General features: G+C 38.4%; 1 protein-coding gene across 1 annotated transcript in view; it reads left to right on the top strand.

Annotated features, from left to right (window-relative positions):
• The window catches only part of LOC124607430 (protein kinase C-binding protein NELL1-like), a 935,048-nt gene that overhangs the window by 743,050 nt on the left and 168,205 nt on the right, over window positions 1–23,793 (top strand). Inside the window, exon 11 of the mRNA XM_047139757.1 lies at window positions 4,878–5,117. Coding sequence (XP_046995713.1) covers window positions 4,878–5,117 — 240 coding nt within the window. The remainder of the gene's footprint in view (window positions 1–4,877; window positions 5,118–23,793) is intronic.

The raw sequence follows: 23,793 nt of genomic DNA, 5'->3' as shown, positions 1-23,793 counted from the left end.
TACTGATTTAATGTAAGACCAGAACTTCCTAGGATTTTCTGTCAAGTCGGTACATAGAATTTTACTTTTGAATTCACTGAACGCTTCACGCATAGCCCTCCTGACGCTAACTTTGAGGTCGTTTAGCTTCTGTTTGTCTGAGAGGTTTTGGCTGCGTTTAAACTTGGAGTGAAGCTCTCTTTGCTTTCGCAGTAGTTTCCTAACTTTGTTGTTGAACCACAGTGGGTTTTTCCCATCCCTCACAGTTTTACGTGGCATATACCTGTCTAAAACGCATTTTATGATTGCCTTGAACTTTTTCCATAAACACTCCACATTTTCAGTGTCGGAACAGAAATTTTCGTTTTGATCTGTTAGGTAGTCTGAAATCTGCCTTCTATTACTCTTGCTAAACAGATAAACCTTCCTCCCTTTTTTTATATTCCTATTAACTTCCATATTCAGGGATGCTGCAACGGTCTTATGATCACTGATTTCCTGTTCTGCACTTACAGAGTCGAAAAGTTCGGGTCTGTTTGTTATCAGTAGGTCCAAGATGTTATCTCCACGAGTCGGTTCTCTGTTTAATTGTCGAGGTAATTTTCGGATAGTGCACTCAGTATAATGTCACTCAGTGCTCTGTCCCTACCACCCGTCCTAAACATCTGAGTGTCCCAGTCTATATCTGGTAATATCACACACTGTCATGTCTGAAATTACAAGTCAACATGAATGATGCAACTGACTGCAGACTACATACCATGGTGACTGAACACCAAAGCAGTGACTATGCTCATATCTACTGCCAGTTGTCTTTCAGTTCTTCCTATAACCAAGTGCTCAACTCACAAGAAGTATATATTTCCAAACTCATGCTTATTGTACTTCTTTCTATATGTACTAACAAATCACAAAATACTCAGCACTTTCGTTTAGATGTGTGTATTTTCCCCTTCATAAGCTTGACATCCATTCCTTAATATCTATTTGCCAATATTTCTGTTATCCTGTGCCAGTGTAAAAATACTTATATAAATGAGAATTTTTATTGCAAGTATCCACAGTACTGAATGAGAAAATAGTAAGTGGATTAAAAAGATCAATGAGATCCTTGTACTAGCTATCACAGATAACAGGGGTGTGTCAGAACTTTGATGGGAACTAAGGAGTGTTTTAATAAGATTTGGTTGAAATAATTGAAGAATCACTCTCTGTAGACTCTTTAAGTTTGATTCTATGTCATGTTTATGTAGAATAGTTTGCATCCAGGTCTTGTGTATTCATACGTCAGTATTCCAATGCGCAAATGCAGATCATGGCACAACTCTAATTGACATTGTTTTAGATGCCATTGTCGTTAATTAGACTTGTAGTCATAATAAATAGTTTCTCTGACCATTATGACCAAACATTAACATTAAACACGTTATTAAATTGCTATTACCTTATCAAAGGAATAATGGAAAATTATTGTTGAATACAGTAACAAATGATAGCTCAGAATATTTACACAAAGTTCAAAGAAATAACTATAACTGTAAGCAGATGGGCAGCAAACAGTGTCTGTGAAAGAGTAATTAACCCCTCCATTAATATATTCATACACAGCTCCAGATACAGTTTTCTGTTATGACAAATTAGAGTTGATTGTAACTCATTTAAGGAGAAAATGTGATAAACATATAAAATTCTCTATCTAGAACGTATTTTAACTTGAAGGAGTAGCAGAAGTCAAGAAATAAAACTACCATATTAATAGTACAGCTAAGTACTCCACTGTCTCACCAAAAAGATAAAAAGTATATGTGATAGATAAAAATTTGTTGAACAGGAAATATATATAGTTGAGTTTCAGTTCTGCAGCTTTTGCTGTGATATAGATGATGACAATGAAGTCTTTGGCCACAAAATGCAATGAATAATATGGGGTGTTAAAAAAAGGTGTCAAATATTTTGAGAGGTGGTAGTACCAAAACAAGAAAAAAACCCTAATAAACAGGGGCCCTGAAATGCGTACCTTAAACACTGTAAGCACTTGTTCATCTTTGATACTGTGAAACACATCTCTTCTACTTCAAGCTCTTTGCTTTCCATATTTTGGGAAAATGCAGTATGGAACAAAACAAGGAAAAATTGTCAAATAAATGTAGACTCTAAAATGCATGCCCTAAGAGTTATGAACACTTGTTCAGGGGAAGAGATATGTGTCACAGTAGCAAAGATGGTATGCGTTTTAGACCCTTTGTTTACTCAGCATTTTCTTCTTTTGGTCTACATCTACATCCATACTCCCCAAGCCAAAGTACGTGCTTGGCGGAGCATGTCCTGTGGCACAACTAGTCATTTACTTTCCTGCTCCACCTGCAAACAGAGCGAGAGAAAATCAAGCGTCTATATACCTCATTATGAGCCATAATGTCTCTTGTCTTTGTGGTCATTATGAAAAATGTTCATTGGCAGCAGTGGTATTGTACTGCAGTCAGCTTCAAATGGCAGTTCTCAAAATTTTCTCAATATTGTTTCTGGGAAAGAATATTGCCTTCCTTAAATGGATTCCCATTTGAGTTCCTAAAGCAACTTTGTAATACTTGCATGTTGTTCTGACTACCAGTAACAAATCTAGTGGCCCTCCTCTGAATTGTTTTCATGTCCTACTACCTCCTCCCAAAATATGGAAAGCAAAGAGCTTACAGTAGAAGAAATGTGTTTCACAGTATTGAAGATGATCAAGTGCTCGTACCTATTAAGGAATGCTAAATTTAGAGCCCATGCTTATTGGACTTTTTTCCTTGTTTTGGTGGGTACTACCACCTCAAAATATTCAACACTTTTATTAACACTGTGTCCAGGGATGGGAAATAAATGATCATTTGCTGATGCGCTTGATGTACTCAAGCTGAGGCTACAGATATCATCAAAGACCACAATGTCTGAAACTGTTGGAAACTGGTTAGAAAAGTCACTAGACTCTATTGCTTTGCTCATATGAATGTGCTTCCCCGTGTCTAGAAACCTCATGCTAACTCAGTGTAATCCCTCGTTGGCTATTTTTACACATAGTCAATGATCCAGAGTACATTTCCTGACAGACAGAAATACACAGTATTAGCGCCTATTTAGAAAAGTGGATCTATTAAGTAAGTCATAGTAACACTTCCATCTCATCCCATACTTTTTCAAAGATTGTTGAAGAAGTGCGCTGTTACACAGTACAAATCTACTATTTTAACAACTTGGTAATGAACAGTCAGTTTGGCTATCATAATGAGTTATCTACAAAGAAAGCTATGCTTGGTCTCAGAAGTCAAAACTTTGACATAAATTTATATATTGCCATTTTTGTATTTTTAAAGGCTTTGTCTGTGTAGAACATAAAAATGTAAACTAAGATATTATGCTCTAATTGATATATTGCTTGATCGCTGACATCATTACATGAATCAGCTGTACAACAGGATTAACATTCAACTTATATTGGTGGAAAATCCTATATGTACTGAACACACATTTGGGGGAAGTGGTTTTCATCACTATCTGACATTCCTAGTTAAGTTAGTAACTACAAGGTTCCTTTCTTTTCATAAAGTATGACAACCTACATGGTTTAATACTTCACCTGCTTCCATTTTTTGTCTACCTTCATAATCTACCTAAGCCTTTAGTAGACTTTCCATGAACCGTAATATTCTATCATGACACAAATTTATTGTGAAAGAACTAAACTCAAACATTCTAGACACAACCAGCTGAAATGGCTTAGTAATGAGTCTCACCAGACAACTAATATCTAAATTTTATAGAAGTCCATCATATCCAATTGACAATCAGTAACAATGAATTACTGATTTTGGTAGTAGGTGTTGACCACTTGCTACACAAAATTTCATGTAGGAAATTTCTTGGTATCCAAATTGACTACAAATTTAAATGGAGACAACAAAGTGATAAGTTAATAAATCAAATGATAAGCTTGCTCATAGTCAGCTCTTGCAAAATTAAGTCGAATTCTTTTTAAATGAAAATTGAAGTAAAATTGGATCTCTGTATATTATCTGCATATTTTGTTTCTTTTTATACAAAACTCTGTCAAATCTAGGCAGCAGTTTGTTTTAGACAGATTTTCATTCACACAGAACATAAAAACTGTTGTCCTTCAGCTTTAGATTCACGAAGTTGTTAAATGTCTAACTTCATAGCTGAGTGGTCATTGCAAAAGATTGCCATCCAAGGGACCTGGGGTTGATTCCTGGCTGGGTTGGTGATTTTCACTGCTCGGACTCTGGGCACACACAAAGAAAAAAATGTTGACTGTATTTCTATAAATAAACAACAATTAAATAGCATAACAGGAAAATTAGCATTTTATAACAGTTGTGTGAGACACTAATTGCAGCTGTCTTAGGAATATGCACTACATAAGTCACTTCTTAATAAAAACTAGCTATTAATCTAGTTTACAGAAGCAGCTAATTACAGCTTATACATGTAATAATGTATCTTTCGACTTGCTACTCATAACTAAGGATTTTTCTGCACGATGGGTGACATGGAACATAGTGTATATAAATATGAATAATCTGTTGTACTTATCACTTGTTTTAATTGAAAATAATTTTCAATGAATCATCCAGTTGGATAGCAATCCACTGCAATTCTACCAGTTTCCAACAATCACTTTATCATTGTACTCTTCTTACACAGTTATTGCATTTGAGGGAGAGGCTTGTTTTACTGGAGCTGTGAATTCAGTGCATATATTTTTTCTTAGATTGTGGAATCATCTAGCTCTAATTATTGTGTCCCAGTTTTCAGAACATTGATGATGGTAGTGGTGGTGGTGTTGGTTGTGGTAGGGGAGGCATTGTTTCCAAAATCAAATATTAAATCTTTTGTTTCAGCTGTGTGCAATCAGACCTGCTTGAATGGTGGAGAGTGCATTGCACCAGGAAAGTGCCAGTGCAGACAAGGTTATGTTGGTGATTATTGTGAACAAGATCTTGATGAATGTAGCACTGAGATGCATAACTGCCATCAAAGCTCACAATGTGTAAATATGCCTGGTTGGTACTACTGTCGCTGTAAAACTGGTTTCCGTGCATTGCCTCACCACGATTCTGTCCTGGGAGCGATATGTCAAGGTGGTGCCATTTTAATAGTTTATGCAATTTACACATAAATAGCTAGATTTAATGTCTAAAAATTTAATTGTTGGTTTCTCTATCATTATCTCCTGCTGTACCTCTCTTACCAACAGTCTAGGAACATTCTCTGAACAATCATGTTTTCTATGATAATATTGTTTCCTCCAGTCTTATACTCTTTTGACTTATAAGGAAACCTGTGCTTCCCAAAGTTAGCATTTGTGTAATGTTTCTTTTACTGCTTCTGTTCTGTCATCCAGTAAATAGAAGCTTTTTCATTAATTATTTTATTGTAACATTTTGAGAGGTGAGTTTCCTTGTGGAGGTTTGATAAAAGAATTAATCTCTGTTCTTGTTTAAAGGAAATATTACATATCCATTATGAGGTAACAGCCAGATGCAGCTAAATGCCAGAACTTAAAAGACAGATGCAGCAGTATGTGTGTGTCTTATATTTACAGCAAAAGAAGGTATGGCCGCTTTGGGCTAGACTCAGGCATGCTTAGCTGGGTTCCTGGGGATAGCAGATGACAGTTTCAGAATCCATGGTTTGCAGTCACCAGCTCATGTGAAAGGCAGGCTAGCAGAATACTGGCAGGTAGTGGGATTTAGAGTTGCTAGAAAAACCCAACCATTCGGCTGCAGTAGGTGAGGGTGGTGAGGATGCTCAGTTTGGCAGAAACTGCCTTTCTTGATTATTCTATAAACAGGTAATTTCCTCAACAACCACTGATATTTTGAAAGGTGAACTCCTCACCATTTTCAAGGCACAAATGAAACAGGAGATCCCCATGTATGGCAACTTAATTGCTCAGTGGGTATGACTATGTCAACCAGGAAACAAAATATAGCCTATGCAGAAAGACAACGCACACTGTAAACAACTAGCACCAGTACACAATCAGAGATAACAAATGCCATACATTAGCAGTAGTGAAATATTAATGAACAATGGGTGAGCTAGTAGCACTAACTCTCTCTCTATCAATAACACCTGGCATTGGTTATCTTGGTGCTAGATTTTTATCATGTATTTTGTCTTTCTGTGTAGGCCACCTTTCATTTCCTGGTTTATGTAGCTCCGACCACTGAAGGCTTTAGTGGACATGGATAGTGATCTGTCATTTCATTTGTGCCTAGAAAATGAAAGTATGTTTATGTATTGAAATATCAGTTGTTGTTGAGGAAGTTACCTGGGTGCATTTCCATGTTATTTGTATCTATCAAAACATATGTATGTTGAAGCAGTATGGCACTGTTCTGTGACATAGAAGCAACTTACATTGGTGAAGAACATAGAAAGTAGCTGAAGTGGCTTAACTGGTTCACACTGGGATGCTGGCAATACAGCACTGACTAGAAAGTAGCTGAAGTGGCTTAACTGGTTCACACTGGGATGCTGGCAATACAGCACTGACTAATATCTTTATTGTATTGTCCAATGCAACAGGAAGTGCTGGTAGCTCCACATAACTGTGTTATATGATACAAATTTCAAATTATCAGAAGTGCTTCAAATAAATTTTTTTATGTGAATGAAGCAAAGCTACATATGAGGGTCACTCCAAAAGAAATGCACACTATTTTTTTAAAAATCCATCTTTTATTCTACATGTTTGAATGCAGAGTCTCATGGCAGTAACATTGAATAAAATGTTCTTGGGTTTCCAACCAAGTCAATTGCTTAAAACTACGCGAGCTTTCGTCCAAGCACTCCTTGGCCATTGCCATGTGGTATGAATGCCAGTGGTGCACCCTTATATATGCTAGCTGCCAGTTGTGATGTCACTGGTGCCTGTGACATTGCCATATATGGGCATGTCTTGAGTTGGCGTTCAATGTGCCCTCTTCAACCGTATGATTGCTGGATCCCACACAGCGCTGAGCTGCAAGCCACCATCTCTATTCAGGGTGTTTGCTGTAATTTTTATTTCAATAGCTTCCTTTATTAAACAGTCTCAGAAGCTGTTAGTGCGAGCCACAGCAGAGGTATTGTCAAATTTTATGTGGTGACCATTTTCTAACACATGCTCAGCTAACACAGATTTATCTGGATAACGTAGGTGATAATACGTCTCATGTTCTTTCCTGCATTGTTCCTCAGTGTGCACTGTTTGTCCAATGTACTTCTGGCCACACTCAAAAGGTATTTCATAGACTCCATGTGTTCTGAGACCTACTGTGTCTTTAACCGGTCTCAGTAATTGACGGATGTTTGTTGGAGGCCTGAAGATTGATTTGATCGTGTGTCTTTTCAACAGGCAGCTTATCTTGCCCAACACAGAGCCACAGAATGGCAGCAAAGCAAGTTTCTTTTCCTGCTCTTTGTCAGTGGTCTTATCCTGATATTTCCCAGAAATTACTTCTTTCACTTCATGGGCACTGTAGCCATTATTCCTGAAAACATTGTGTAGGTGGCTCAGTTCATGGGGCAGGTTATCGTCTGATATTACTCTTGCAAGATGCACCAATGTCTGTAATACTATGTGCCTCTATGCTGGATGATGATGGCTGGTGGCATGCAGTGCAGTTAAAGACACAGTAGGTCTCAGAACACCTGGAATCTATGAAACACCTTGTGAGTGTGGCCAGAAGTACATTGGACAAACAGTGCACACTGTGGAAGAACACAGGAAAGAACATGAGCAGTATTATCACCTACGCTATCCAGAGAAATCTGCATTAGCTGAGCATGGGTTAGAAAATGGTCACCATATAAAATTTGATGATACCTCTGCCGTGGCTTGCACTAATGGCTTCTGGGACAGTTTAATAAAGGGAGCTATTGAAATAAAAATTACCGCAGACACCCTGAATAGAGATGGTGGCTTGCAGCTCAGCGCTGCTTGGGATCCAGCGATCGCGTGGTTGAAGAGGGCACATCGAACGCCGACTCAAAACATGCCCATATAAGGCAATGTCATGGGCACCAGAGATGTCACAGCTGGCAGCTAGCGTATATAAGGGCACATCAACAGCCCACTGGCAGTCATACCACTTGACAATGGCCAAGGGGTGCTTGGCCGAAAGCTCATGTAGTTTTAAGCAATTGATACAGTTGGAAACCTGAGAACATTTTATTCAATTTTATTCTACATGTTTGAAAGTTTTTCAGTGTGTTGATACATCCTTTAGGAACAATATTTTCATTTCTCCACATATTTCCCATCCGTCTCAACTGCCTTACACCGTCTTGGAACCAGCGCCTGTATACCCGCTTGGTAAAATTCTGGACCAACCTATTGGAGCCATTGTTCAGCAGCGTGCACAAGGGAGTTATCATCTTCAAACCTTATTCCATGAAGAGCGTCTTTCAGTTTCCCAAAGAGATGATAGTCATATGGAGCCAGGTCAGGACTGTAAGCGGGTGTTTTAGTGTTGTCCATCCTAGTTTTGTGATCGCTTCCATGGTTTTTTACTGACATGTGGCCGTGCATTGTCGTGCAACAGCAAAACATCCTGCTCTCGCCAATGTGGTCAAACATGACTCAGTCGAGCCTGAAGTTTCTTCAGTGTCGTGACATATGCATCAGAATTTATGGTGGTTCCACTTGGCATTATGTCCACAAGCAAGAGTCCTTAGGAATCGAAAAACAGCGTAGCCATAACTTTTCCAGCAGAAGGTGTGGTTTTGGGTTTTTCTTCTTGGGTGAATTTGCATGATGCCACTCCACTGATTGCCTCTTCGTCTTCTTCGTCTCTGGCAAAAAATGATGGAGCCATGTTTCATCACCTGTCACAATTCTTTCAAGAAATACATCTCCACCATTCTCGTACTGTTCCGAAAGTTCACTGCATTCTTCTTGTTTCTTTGTGAGCCACTGTCAACATCCTGGGAACCCACCTTGCACAAACCTTTTCTAACGCCAACACTCTCAGTATTCTGCAAACACTTCCTTCCCCTATCCCAACATAGCATGGCAATTCGTTCACTGTGATGCATCTGTCAGCAGTCACCAATTTGTTAACTCTCTGCACATTGTCTGGAGAGTGTGCAGTACAAGGCCTGCTGCTGCGAGGACAATCCTCAATATTGCCGTGCCCGCTTTCGTCATGAAACCTGCTTGCCCATCGACTAACTGTACTGCAATCGACAGCAGCATCTCCATACACCTTTTTCAACCTCTTGTGGATGTTTCCCACTGTCTTGTTTTCACAGCACAGGAATTCTATGACAGCATGTTGCTTCTGATGAACGTCGAGTGTAGCAACCATCTTGAAGACATGCTGTGATGGCGGCACTCACGGGAACAGTTTGAACTAAGTTTGAAAACAAGTGGAAAGGATGTATCTACACACTGTAAAACTTTCACACATGCAGAATGAAAAGTGTATTTTTACAAAAATATAGTGCATTTCTTTTGGAGTGACCCTCGTACATCTCTGTACTTCATTTGTCAGTAAAGATATCATTTTTTGTGCAAAAAGTTTAATACCATGTGTTTTAGACTTTGCTTGTGTTCTCCACTATGCACAGTATTTCATTTGGAAACTATCAATAAAAATTTTTTTTTTTTTTCATCTTACAGTCCTACATCACAGGTTGATAATTAACTGGTTTTCCTTTTGCTGTTCCCATAATTACTGTGATACTTCACAAATACATAGTTATGAAAATGTGAAGAAAGCTCGCAAAATAGAAGTTTTATTGTCCAGATTGCAGCTGGATGTATCCTGATTACTAGTTTCAGCGAACAATATTATGAAAAGGAAAGTTGCTACTCACTGTATAGCAGAGATGCATCTCACACACAAATGCCTGCAGTCTCTGGCAGCTGAAGCCACACATGAGTTGTGTTTGTATGAGTGTGTGTGTGTGTTTGTGTGTGTGCGTGTGTGTGTGTGAGTGTATGTGTGTGTGTGTGTGTGTGTGTGTGTGTGTGTGTGTGTGTCATCTATTTTCAACAAAAGCCTTGTTTGCCGAAAGCTTCTTTGTGACAGTCTTTTGTTGTGCCTATCTGTGACTCAGCATGGTGAGTAGCAACTTTCCTTTTCATATTATTGTTACATTCCATTCTGGATTTTCCATTGCTTAGTTTCAGAAAAGTTATATTGCCATCTTCAGATCATCAGCTATGTGAATTATAAACCCACCACATGTGGCACACTGCCATCTGGCCATTTATAACATGAAGGTAAACTTACCAAAGAAACACTCCCATGCAACACTAAGTACATTAAAATTAAAACCGTAAGTGAATCAGCAAGGCACCGAGGTGTCAGATACATCAGGTAGAGCATATGCACTGCTGCCAGATGTCTGTATGTTGTTAACTGATTCCATTCTCATTCTGTGGAATTCAAGAAATTTGTGATTGTGCTGAGAGACATCGCAAGAAACCACAACTGAACTATGTTTGATATTAACAGTGTTGTATGAATGCACCCAGTACTTCCTTTTCTTTTTCAGTTTTTTGGGATTAAAATAAAGATAAGTCACAATAGTGTTGTTCCATTAAAACACGAGAGAACTGCCAGATGTCAGTAACGTCCTACCACGATATTTTGGTGCAGAGTCTTTTGGCCATCTCCAGGTGAGTGCCACTGTCATAGTCTGGTGAGTATGCAATGAACTCCGCTATTTAAAGCCATACTGAGGTGACAATGTGCATGAGCTGCTCAGCATGCATGTTCATAACAGCTCCATCCACTGCACCTTGTGCCCTCCACTGTGAAAGCTTGGCGTATCGATATCAGTTCGATTTTCATCTTTATGCAGATAACTACGTTGACTATGAAGTTTCTCTATTACAGGATTCCAAGCATATAGAGAAACTTCATAGTCAACATAGTTATCTGCATAAAGATATAGTCAACTTAGTTATCTGCATAAAGATGAAAATCGACCTGATATCGATATGCCAAGCTTTCACTGTGGAGGGCGCAAGGTGCAGCGGATGGAGCTGTTATGAACACGCACACTGAGCAGCGCATGTGCAATGTCACCTCAGTATGGCTTTAAATAGCGGAGCTCAGTGTGTACCCACCAGTACTACTACAGTGGCACTCACCAGAAGAAGGCCAGAAGACTCTGGCAGGATGTTACTTACATCTGGCAGTTCTCCTGTGTTTTTATGGAACAATCGGTACGCGGGGAAAGCTTTAAACATCACACAATAGTGTTCTCTCCAGAAAAGCTTATGATTACAACTGAAACTGAAACAAAAACATGATTTGTGCTGTCTTGTTGCTTGTCATATGGTGAGTTGCATCATGTGTCATATCACATATTGTATCGTCCCAGTAAGGAACACGAGTGTTGCACCAAGAAGTGTCACATCATGTGACATATATAACAGTCTGTTGCATTGTATCATCTCAGTGTGAACTACACTCGACGGTAAAATGCTTGTCGAAGTGGTGATAGTTTGTATGGTTATTTGATGTATAGGAATTGTTGTTGTGAGGTTTCCCAAAAACTATATTCTAGGGATTTGGTTGGAAATGTGATTGACAAGGAAATTATTTAAAAGTTGTTTATGACCTATGTGATGGAGGGATTTAGTAGATGGGACTCAAGGATATGATGTGAAGGAGCAACTTACTTTCCATTTTTATTATTAGTGACTAGCACTACAGAAATCAGATCCATGTCCTAGCACTGCAAGCAAGCTCCTAAGTGCATGCAATTTCTTTTCTTTTCTTTTTTTTTTTTTTTTAAAAAAAAAAGAGAATAAGACAGTACTCTGAAACAGAATATGTAAGGCAGTTGGCAGGAACTCACGAGCATACAAATGACACTTATTATTGATGTTGATGAAAGTAACCACAGCTTAATTCCAGAGATTTAGCTGATAAACAAATTATTTAATTGTCTTCAATCACACCAACTACCAATAATGGTAGGATTCCTTTTGGACATTCAATTATATGGATTCACTCTTATTTGTGTAGATGATCTTAAAAATAACTGATTAAATGCTCCATCTGGTAAACTTTTAAATTACTTACATTAGAGGAAAACTATTTCAAGTTCATACCATTCCAGGTTTGCAGAATAATAAAAATTATTATTGACACTGATTATCTTAATTTAATAAAAATAATATTTATTACATTTGATAATGATATAATTATTATTTTAATCATTACAGAGGTTAGTGTATTAAAATATTGGTTTTGGGGACTGTGGATATGAAATTTTTTCTACTTCTGAAGTTTTAAAATTGGGGGCAACACTTATTTTTTTTTAAACTATTGAAACAATGGAAAGCCCAGCATGGAATGTCATGTGTGTGAGCTCCATTTGCATGTGTGTGTGTGTGTGTGTGTGTGTGTGTGTGAGTGTGTGTGTATGTGTGTGTGTGTGTGAGTGTGTGTGTGTGTGTGTGTGTGTGTGTGAGAGAGAGAGAGAGAGAGAGAGAGAGAGAGAGAGAGAGAGAGAGTCTGTTGTCTGTTTTTGTCGAAGGCATCACTGGCCGAAAGCTTTATTTGTGACAGTCTTTTTGTTGTGCATATGTGCAACTCAGCATCTCCACTGTATGGTGAGTAGCAATTTTCCTTTTCATGAAACTAATGTTTACACTTTATCTTTTTACTTCATTATTAGTATATTTTGGTGCTGTTTACATTTTTTCTTCAAAATGTAGGCATCTTGTATCTTCACTTTTTATTAGTTCTACAAGCATCTGGAATGATTCCCATTTTGAGGAGTTTACTATTTCCTGCACTGAATTCTGCAAAGTTGAAATGCTGTGTTCATTCAATTCTGTATTCTCTTTTAAATTATTTATTTCTAGTTTATTGTACTTTAGTTCAGATCTTATTCCCAATAAGATTTCATTTGCAGTTTATCTTGAGCCTCTGTTATTAAACAGACAGTATACACTTGTATTAAAATGTCAGTACAGAAACATCTTGTTGTAGTTTTTGCTTTTGCTGTTGCTCAGGAAGTCCTGCTTTAATTCAGTTTACACTTTTTCATGTTCATTTACCTCACATCTAGCCATTGTCCATTTAATTACCCTATCACAGTTTATGTGACTTTATTTCCTTGTTTTCATTACTAAATACAAAAGTGACAGAAGTTTACTAAACTGCACAATTAGCTCACCACATATTATTGTATAGTTCTCATAGACTGGTTTGACAGTGGTAGCGTAAGTTAACAGTGGAAAGGATGGTGTTATTTGCTACCAGGGCAACTACAGCAGCACTGAAGTTGGTGACATTGTCAAAATAGGTAGTGTCATTGAAGTCCACAGTGGCACCAGCTAAAGCTCATCAGCTTCCTCTACAGCACCTGCACAAAGGATTTGGGGTCCCTCAATCTATTGAAAATTGCTCTTGTCTTGATGTTGGAGTACACATTTGCTGGCTTTCTGATTTTTATATGCAATATAAATCCAGTGATTTGTGTGTGTGACATTCACTTCCTTTTGCTGATAAACTTTAGAAAACTGCTTTTGCTTTCAGTTAATCTGATATTACCACAGATGATGTAAAACTGATCATTCAATCATATGTCTCATAAAAACCAATGATGTATGATAAAATTTCAAGGAGTTTCTGCAAGTTGAGGATGATATTACTTAGGTTACACAGAAGCACTAAAATATGCTTTGTAATGCTGTACCATATCAATTTGATAAATTTTTGTAAAATTAGTATCTGTTGCTGCCAACTTATCTTTTAACTGTCTTCCCGGCGGGGTCAGGGATTTTCTCTGCCTCGTGATGACTGGGTGTTGTGTGCTGTCCTTAGGTTAGTTAGGTTTAAGTAGTTCTAAGTTCTAGGGGACTGATGACCATAGATGTTAAGTCCCATAGTGCTCAGAGCCATTTTAACTGTCGGCAGTTCAAACATACAGCAAATGATGGCATACAAGCGTCTGCCAACAGCAAAATGTGTCAAAGGCTTTAGGAAGAGTATGCAATGCTTTGTAACAACAAATTGCCTCTGATGATCATGATGTCACAGCTGTTTGCATTAGATTTGTTTTAGCAGTTACGAGCGGGATTATGCACATGCGCTGTTGAGTAGTATCTTCTCCCACTTCTGGCTCCAAAAATGTGGCTGTTGGCTGTGTAAGCAGCTAGATGCTACTGGGAAAAAATTTGCCAGTGTGACTGAGCTGCCAGATTCATGCATGTGCAGCAGGCCCAGATCTAGGTTTCAGGGTGGGGGAGCAAATTCATTTTCTTGAGGGAAAAAAACTTTGTTTCTCAAAGCACCTAGCATCCAGCACATTGGTCTATTGATTATTCATATGACTTTGAAACGCATCCCTGTCAATATTTGAACACATTCTAAGTTGATTTCTGAATTAGTCATAAGTTAATTTGTGAATGGAATCCTTGACACATCTAGAAACAAACTTCCCTACAGACAAAAGGGGCTATATGAGCTGAGTGGAGTAAAGCCAAATGAATGAACGCCAATTGCTTTCTCGTTATGTGGTTGATTGGGTTTTGTGACTGATGAGTATTTTAAAATTACTAGCGAACTCCATAGATTCAGGCTACCAGATTGGAAATAATCGACTAAGAGGAATAACAGGTAAGGATGATTATCTATTGTCTTCTCGGTGTATCCAAGAAAATAAAATTTTGTCAGAAAATTTGTGGCCAGATCGCTATACTAGTAAGGGCCAGTTGCACAGGCCCCATCTAGCAGCCGCTTTAAGTTCTATTCTGGAAGTAGCATGGAAAATGTGTTGTACAAACATGTAACAATGCCTAGCCGGAGAATAATCGTGGTATAACTAAACTGGTGATTCTGGAAGAGTTAGTGAGGTTAACCGGTGAATAAGTTTTGACATTGGCAGGAATAGTTAAAGAATTTGTGATGACAAGACTGTTTGTTAGAAAGAGGAAGGAGAAAAATGGGGACATCACACAAATTATGGAAGAATATGATGATTCCAAATTTGTATACAAATTTTGTACTACTACTTTTCGATCTCATGCTTGAGAAACTGGAGTGTATGAATGAAGTGTGAAACTATTTCCTAACGTAAAGCTTTTTGCTTATAGTGGGCTTAATAGGCATTTGATATGGTAACCTCATGAATTATATCCTGTCATGTTATAAAAATGACCATTTCTGCCAAAACAGTCTCATTTATTTGGTGTGTTTTACAATTGCTGCAGTCTTAGAAAGGCCAGTTTAGTCTTATCTATCAGGCAATGACAAAATAGACATAATCAGATTGAGAAATCACACTAGTCTTAGGTCCTATTTGTATTAACATCTTTTTTAGTATTAGACAACAACATTTCAATTTTTCATGTAGCAAAATGTTGGACGAACTTTGATGAAGTAATAGATTCTTTCGCAGAAAGGAAAGCACGCTATGCAAAGCTGTAGCAAGATTAGAGAGAAAAAAATTCTAACGATTGAAGAAAAGTGTACTGTCTTGCTTGACTTTTGTCTTTACTAGTTTTATGTATCTATATTTAATTTTATGTCACACAAAGCACCAAGTTGTTAGCTAATAGGGAATAAAGAGTGCAAATTTTCTGAAGAGTTCTTTTGTTTAAAAAAAAAAAGAGAGGCAGGATGTCAAACCGGTCAATGGGAAGCAGGAGAGGCACCAAAGGACATTTTAATTTCCACTGTCCTGAATATAGTTTTATGGTATCCATTACAAGATATACATGTTTCAATTACACAGGGCGAAATACAGCAACATGCGATAGAAGAATGCTGTGTGAAGAGGCATGGCACTGCACTTTGGCACACTTAAGACCAAATAACATGTCTTACATTTCCTTGAGTACATATGTTTCATGCATCAGACACTTCAAAAAGATGTGCACTACGAAATGAACATGTTTTTGAAAATTCGATTTTTAATTTTTGACGTCCTATCTCAAATGCTCAAGGGACCAGGGAGGGGGGGTAATGCCACAATCTAGTATTGCTCCAGTTCACCCTGTTTCCTCTTCATTTACTGCTCTCATGTCAAATGAAAAGAAAACGGATGGATTTCTGTGGCCAGGAGCTATCAAGTGAATGAAAATACATTCACATAATTACGGAAGGCTAAGATATGGTATTAGTTTCAGATTTTATTTTATTTCCATCTTTCTGACAGTCAAGCATTAATTGCCTTGCACAACAATTAAGTTATTTTAGTCAGTTTGCTAAAGAAATTTTCCTTTATTAATCTTTTCCACTGAGGCAGTCAATATATTTGAAATGAAGTGTTTAATTCCACACTATTGGCTAGTTTAAACTGTTAACTGGCCGGCCGGAGTGGCCGCGCGGTTAAAGGCGCTTCAGTCTGGAACCGCACGACCGCTACGGTCACAGGTTCGAATCCTGCCTCGGGCATGGATGTGTGTGATGTCCTTAGGTTAGTTAGGTTTAAGTAGTTCTACGTTCTAGGGGACTTATGACCACAGCAGTTGAGTCCCATAGTGCTCAGAGCCAAACTGTTAACTGCATAACACAGTACTGGTACTCCAAGAAAATTTACATCCTGAAAACCACATTGAAAAGCTTAATATCAGGTCAAGGCCTACTTCACTGGGAATCTGGACATACAAATGTGCACTTTAAATGTGCTCATTTTAGTATGGGTCATGAAATTCAGGTACTCTTGGAGTGTCTTCTGATGTCTTGTTTCTTTTCTGACATAATGTAAGATCTTTTAATGTTTTACATGTACGAACATACGGGCCTCCTATGTCATCGTAGCTGCACAAGCATGGTGGTGCCTGTTATCAGGCACTCTCTGGCAGTTGTTGAAATGAACCTATTTCTAACAGGTAGTGAGAAAATATTGTGAATAATGGTTTGAAAAGTGTTACTTTCAATGTAAATTTCCTTTTACGCAAGTTGAACTATATGTGAGAATGTACGATGAATTTCTTAAATCACATAGCGTTTGACTCTCATTTAAAAATCAACTCATTGATAATGAGCCATTTAGATGAATTTTGAGCCCAGAAGATCAGACATTTATGATGTTATTAAAAATTTAACTGGCACATTTGTGTGATAAATCTTAAAGTGTAATATGTGCATAAAAGACCAACATTATATGTGAAAGTGTAGGTTCTCTTGCAGCATATTAACCTCAGATACTAATATTATACGTGAAAGCTTTTTGTTTTTTATAGCAACTCCATGTATATTAATTTAAGCAATTAACTTTTCCTGTCTGTGTGTTCGCGCTACTTAACAGCAATGTTGCTATTGGCTGACTACATCACGTGACCAAAGCTATGAATATCTGCTGTCATGGGCTGGCAAGATCACTTGACATGAGCTATGACTGCTTACAAAAGTGCAAGTAATATGGGATGTTTGGTGGAATTTGAATGTATACTTTGATAATACGAAAATATGCAGCATAATTGTTACTATAAATTAAAGGTCTTTGTTTTTTCCCTGAGTTTAGTTTTCTAAAGGACCAGGAAATTCAATGCCTGTGTATAAAACCATAACAATTCAAAGTATTGATGAGCTACGCAGTTCTGAGAGAAAATATACTGTCAGTTAACAGGGAAAAGTATGTTTTCACCCAGGAGAAAGTGTATTTTTAATCGGGAAATCCGGAAGAAATCTGGGAATTTTTTTCCTTGTCCGCATATACACCCTGTAACAATTAATTGTGAAAACTACAGCTTTGTTAGTGGTGGGCATGATAAAACATCCTGTGAAACATCACTAAATGCCTTCTCTGAAAACAGCCTAGAACAGATAGTTAGGAAGCCCACTCATGCTGGAAATATATTGGACCTAGTGGCAACAATAGACCTGACCTCTTTGGGGATGTCCACATTGAAACTAGTATCAGTGACCATGATGAGATTGTGGCAACAAAGATTACCAAAGGACAAAGGACATCTAAAAGGAGCTGGAAGATATATATGACCACTAAACTAGATAAAAAATCAGTAGTGTCATATCTCAGTGAGGAACTTGAAATTTTCAGCACAAGTTAGGAACATGCAGAGGAACTATGGCTTATGTTTAAAAGAATAGTTCACTATTCACTGGGTAGATATGTACTTAGTATGAGGGCAGTTTGAAAAGTTCTTGGAATGGAACAGAAAAAAGTACTTACATCACCGAAACTTTTTTTATTTTTGAACGTAATCTCCTTATAGATTAATGCACTTGTTCCAGCAATGTTCCAGTGACTTGATCCATCTTGAAAATGAGTTTCCTCTAGGCCTGCAAAATAGTTGTCAACTCTGGCTATCAATTCTTAGTTTGAAGTGAGTCTTCGTCCACCAAGAAAAATTTTCAGGTTTGGGTGGATATGGAAGTCTGATGAAGCCATATCAGGTGAATAAAGCAAGTGTGGTGACAATTCATACCTTAGTTCATGCAATCTTGCCATGGTGACAGCACATGTGTGCGGGTGCGCATTCATACCTTAGTTCGTGTAATCTTGCCATAGTGACAGCACATGTATGCGGGTGCGCATTGTCTTGATGGACTTTCTTCCTTTCTGAACCTGATCTTTTTGGCATATCTTTTGTTGCAATTTGTCCAGGAGGTTACCGTAGTATTCCCCAGTAACTGTTTGCACAGTGGGGAGAAAATGTACAAACAGAATCCCCTACACATCCCAGAACACTGATGCCATGACCTTTCTCGTTGAAGGTTTCTTTGGTGGCAGAGAATCAGCATGTTTCCACTGTTTTGACTGTTGTTTTGTCTCTGCACCCAAGTTTCATCTGTGGATACAAACCAGCACAAAAAATCTTGTTCATTGCTCCAAAAATGGGACAAACCTTATTCCGATACGTCTATTTTCATGTGTTATTGATCCAGTGTCAAGAGTCACAGCACCCATCTTGCAGATAATGTTTTCATTTCTAATTCTTTAGTTAAAGTGTGATATAATCTTCTAGATGACATTTGGCAAGCATGAGCAATTTCACGTGCTTTCAACCAGCGATCCTCCATGACCGTTTTATGCACTTTTGCAATGATTTCTGGAATAGTGACACATCTTGGCCGACCACTTCATGGATTGTCATCTAAGTTTTCCTGACCAAATTTAAAGTCATTTGTCCACTTGGCAGCAGTCGAATATGAAGGAGCAGAGTCCACCAGTGTGTTCTGGAAACTGCATGAATGTCCTTTTCTTTCATACCTTTCTTTATGAAGTACTTAATCACTGCTTGAATCTAGATTTTTTTCCATCTTTGCAAATCACTACATGGGAACAACAATAGAGCCATGTCACCACCACAGCTCTCTTCCAAGAGCACTGACGTGACATGTGTTTACAAGCAACAGTCCAATGAATATCACGTAAACAACTCATTGCACTAGCACTGACCTCTCTTGGTGATTCCAAGAACTTTTCAAACCACCCATGTAGGATGGTTCACAATGGGAGGGAACCTCCATGGTATACAGCCACTGTGAAGAAACTTTTAAAGAAACACAGATTACTACATAAATGGTGGAATACAAAGCATAGGCTATAGATAAAGAGATGCTGAATAAAACATGTCAAGGGAGCAAAAGCAGAACTGCTTAACTCCATTTTCAAATGTTGCTTTACAAAGGAAAACCCAGGAGAAATGCCCCAATTTAATCCTCATATCACTAAAAAGATGAATGAAGTAAGTATCAGTGTCAGTGGTATTGAGAAACAGTTGAAATCATTAAAACTGAACAAAGCTCCATGGTCTAATGGAATTCCTGTCAGATACTGTACTGAATTTGTGGCTGAATTAGACCCTCTTCTCACTGTAATCTATTATAAATCCCTCGAACAAAAACCATGCGCAGTTCTTGGCAATAGGCACATGTCACCCCACTTACAAGAATGGTAGTAGAAGTGATCCACAAGCCTGCCATCCAATATCCTTGACATCTGTTTGTTGTAGAATCTTACAGTGAAGTGCCAAAGAAACTGGTATAGGCAGTCATATTCATGTACAGAGATATATAAACAGGCAGAATACGGCACTGCGGTCGGCAATGCCTATATAAGACAACAAGTGTCTGGTGCAGTTAGATTGGTTACTGCTGCTACAGTGGCAGGTTATCAAGATTTAAGTGAGTTTGAATGTGGTGTTATAATCAGTGGATGAGCTATGGGACACAACATCTCCAAGGTAGCAATGAAGTTGGAATTTTCCAGTATGCCCATTTCATGAGTGTACTAAGAATATCAGGAATCTGGTAAAACATCAAATCTTTGACATCGCTGCAGCTGGAAAAAGATCCTGCAAGAATGGGACCAATGATGACTGAAGGGAATCGTTCAATATGCAACCCTTCCGCAAACTGCTGCAGATTTCAATGCTGGGTTATCAACAACTGTCAGCATGTGAACCATTCAACGAAACATCATCGCTATGATCTTTCGGAGCCGAAGGCCAACTCATGTACCCTTGATGACTGCACAACACAAAGCTTTACTCCTCACCTGGGCCTGTCAGCAGTGATGTTGGACTGTTGATGACTGGAAACATGTTGCCTGGTCAAACAAGTCTTGTTTGAAACTCTATCGAGTGGATGGACGTGTACGGGTATGGATACAACCTCATGAATGCATGGACCCTGCATGTCAGCATGAGACTGTTCAAGCTGGTGGAGGGTCTGCAATGACGTGGGGCATGTGCACTTGGAGTGATATGGGACCCATGATACTTTTAGACACAGTTCTAACAGGTGACACATACGTAAGTATCCTGTCTGATCACCTGCATCCATTCATGTCCATTGTGCATTCTGATGGACTTGGGCAATTTGAGCAGGGCAATGCGACACCCCACGTGTCCATAATTGCTACAGAGTGGCTCCAGGAACGCTCTTCTGGGCTTAAACACTTCTGTTGGCCACCAAACTTCCCAGACACCAACATTATTGAGCATATCTGGGATGCTTTGCAACATGCTGTTCAGAAGAAATCTCCACTCCCTCATACTCTTATGCATTCATGGACAGCCATGCAGGATTCATGGTGTCAGTTCCCTCCAGCACTACTTCAGACATTAGTTGAGTCTATGCCACATTGTGTTGTGGCACTTCTGCATGCTCATAGGGGCCCTACACAATATTAGGCAGGTCTACCAGTTTCTTTGGCTGTTCAGTGTAGAACATATTAGGAAATCAAACATAATGAGATATCTTGAACAGAATGACCTTATCAATGCCACCAGCATCAATTTTGAAAACTTTGATCATGTGAGACCCAACTTACACTTTTCTCACATGACATACTGGAAGCTTTGGATAAAGGAAGACACATGCAGTATTTCTTGATTTCTGAAAAGCATTTGACTCTTTACTGCACCTACACTCATTGAAAAAAGTATTATTATATGGGGTATCAAGTGAAGTTTGTGACTGGATTGAGGACTTTTTGGTAGGGAGGTCGCAGCACGTTATCCTGGATGGAGAGTCATCAGATGTAGAAGTAGCTTCAGGTATGCCTCAGGGAAGTTGGTTGAGACCCTTGCTGTTCATATTGTATATCAATGTCATTGCAGGCAATATTAATAGTAAAATCTGGCTTTTTGTAGATGATACAGTTATCTGTAATGAAGTACTATCTGAAAGAAGCTGCATAAATATTTAGTCACATCTTGATAAGATTTGAATGTGTTGCAGAGATTAGCAACTTGCTCTAAATGCTCAGAAACTTAAAATTGTGCACTTCACCAAATGAAGAAACATAGCACCGTATGACTATAATATCAATGAGTCACTTTTGGAATCAACTAATTCATACAAATATGTGGGTGTAACACTTTGTAGGGAATGAAATGGAATGATCACATAGGGTGAGTCATGGGTAAAGCAGGGGGTAGACTTCAGTATATTGGTAGAATACCGGGGAAGTACAATCAATCTACGAAGGAGATTGCTTACAAATCACTCTTGCGACTGGTTCTAGAATATTTCTCAAGTGTGTGGAACCCATACCAAACAAGTCTAACAGAGGATATTGAATGTAAATAGAGAAGGGCAGCATGAATGGTCGTAGGTTTGTTTCATGCATAGGAGAGTGTCACAGAGATACTGAAGGAACTGAACTGGAAGACTCTTGAAGACAAATGTAAACTATTCCAAGAAAGTCTGTTAGCAATATTTTGAGAACTGGCTTTAAATGATTACTGTAGGAATATACTACAACCCCCTGTGTGTCGCTCACATAGGGATCATGAGGATAAGATTAGGATAATTACTGTATGCACAGAGGCACTGAAATAATCATACTTACCATGCTTCATATGTGAATGGAACAGGAGGAGATCCTAATATCTGATATAATGGGACATATCCTCTGCCATGCACCTCATGGTGGTTTGCAGAATATGGATCTAGATGTAGATGTTGTTTTGAGCTTGTAATTGAGGGATATGTTGAGATTCTTGGTAAATCAATACTTTCTGAGTTTGACATATAGCCAGCATAGAAAAAGTAAATCAACCTATAAATTTCTTCACTGTAAATATTTTTATGTAAGGGTAGTTTTTAAAACTTTTAATCACTTCATTTTCATCAATAAGTGGTCAGTTAATCTCAGCTAGAAAATGCTTTCTGCTCTAATCAGTCACTTCTGTAAAAAATGTATATTTATGTGAGAGAAGTTTCATTATAATAAATCAGTACTATAATGTCCGCAACTCGTGGTCTTGCGGTAGCGTTCTCGCTTCCTGCGCACGGGGTCCCGGGTTCGATTCCCGGCGGGGTCGGGGATTTTTCTCTGCCTCGTGATGACTGGGTGTTGTGTGTTCATCATCATTTCATCTTCATTGACTCGCAAGTCGCCGAAGTGGCGTCAACTAAAAAGGACTTGCAATACGGTGGCCGAACTTCCCCGCATGGGATCTCCCGGCCAACAATGCCATACGATTATATATAGTACTATAATGTTAGTGCAGTAACTGTATTCTCATAAAACATACTTTAAAAACTTGTATCTTATTGAACTGTGAAAATATTAGTTTGAAGTGAATTCATTGACAGTGCAAAAGCAGCTAATTAATTTTATTTTTGTTACAATGATATTTTGAACCTTTTGTTGTCGTGACAGTTTTGCCAACGATGCAGATGGCCCACAGCAGTCTTCTCACAAACCTGACATGCACCATGCAGTTTTCTATGGTCAGGTCTACTTTTCGGTGTTTTGGCTGCAGGTTGCTCTGGATAGATGTCACTTGGCTGCAATCCCACATGGTGAACTCACACACACGACTGCAGTCTCAGGCAACTGAAACCAGTTGCCTGAGACTGCATTTACATGTGTGAGTTGCATTTGCATGAGTGTGTGTGTGTGTGTGTGTGTGTGTGTGTGTGTGTGAGTGAGTGTGTGTGTGTGTATTGTTGATGAAGGCCTTAATGGCTGAAAGCTTTAATAGTGAGAGTCTTTTTGTTGTGCCTATCTGTGACTCAGCACCTCCGCTATATGGTGAGTAGCAACTTCCTTCTCATAGTAATGTTACATTCCATCCTGGATTTTCCTTTGTTTGAATACAGTAGAAATCAATCCTTATGCTAAAAACATAATAAAAAGTATACAAATAAAACTTTTTCTTTACTTATGAATGTGGCTGAAGCAGGAAAGTATGTTTCATGCTTTACATATTGTGACACTACCAAAAGTATATTTATAATGACCATCAGGGTTCTTTCTACTCAAACATCTCTGAAATTAAGTACAAAACAGACAGCTCATTACATACCACAAATGAAATTGTAATGTAATCCACTGACGTACCTGATGATGAAGCTGTAAGCTCTC

Source organism: Schistocerca americana, chromosome 3 (assembly GCF_021461395.2).
Source record: "Schistocerca americana isolate TAMUIC-IGC-003095 chromosome 3, iqSchAmer2.1, whole genome shotgun sequence".
Classification (NCBI taxonomy): Eukaryota; Metazoa; Arthropoda; class Insecta; order Orthoptera; family Acrididae; genus Schistocerca; species Schistocerca americana.
This window is presented reverse-complemented; position numbering and strand designations above follow the sequence as displayed.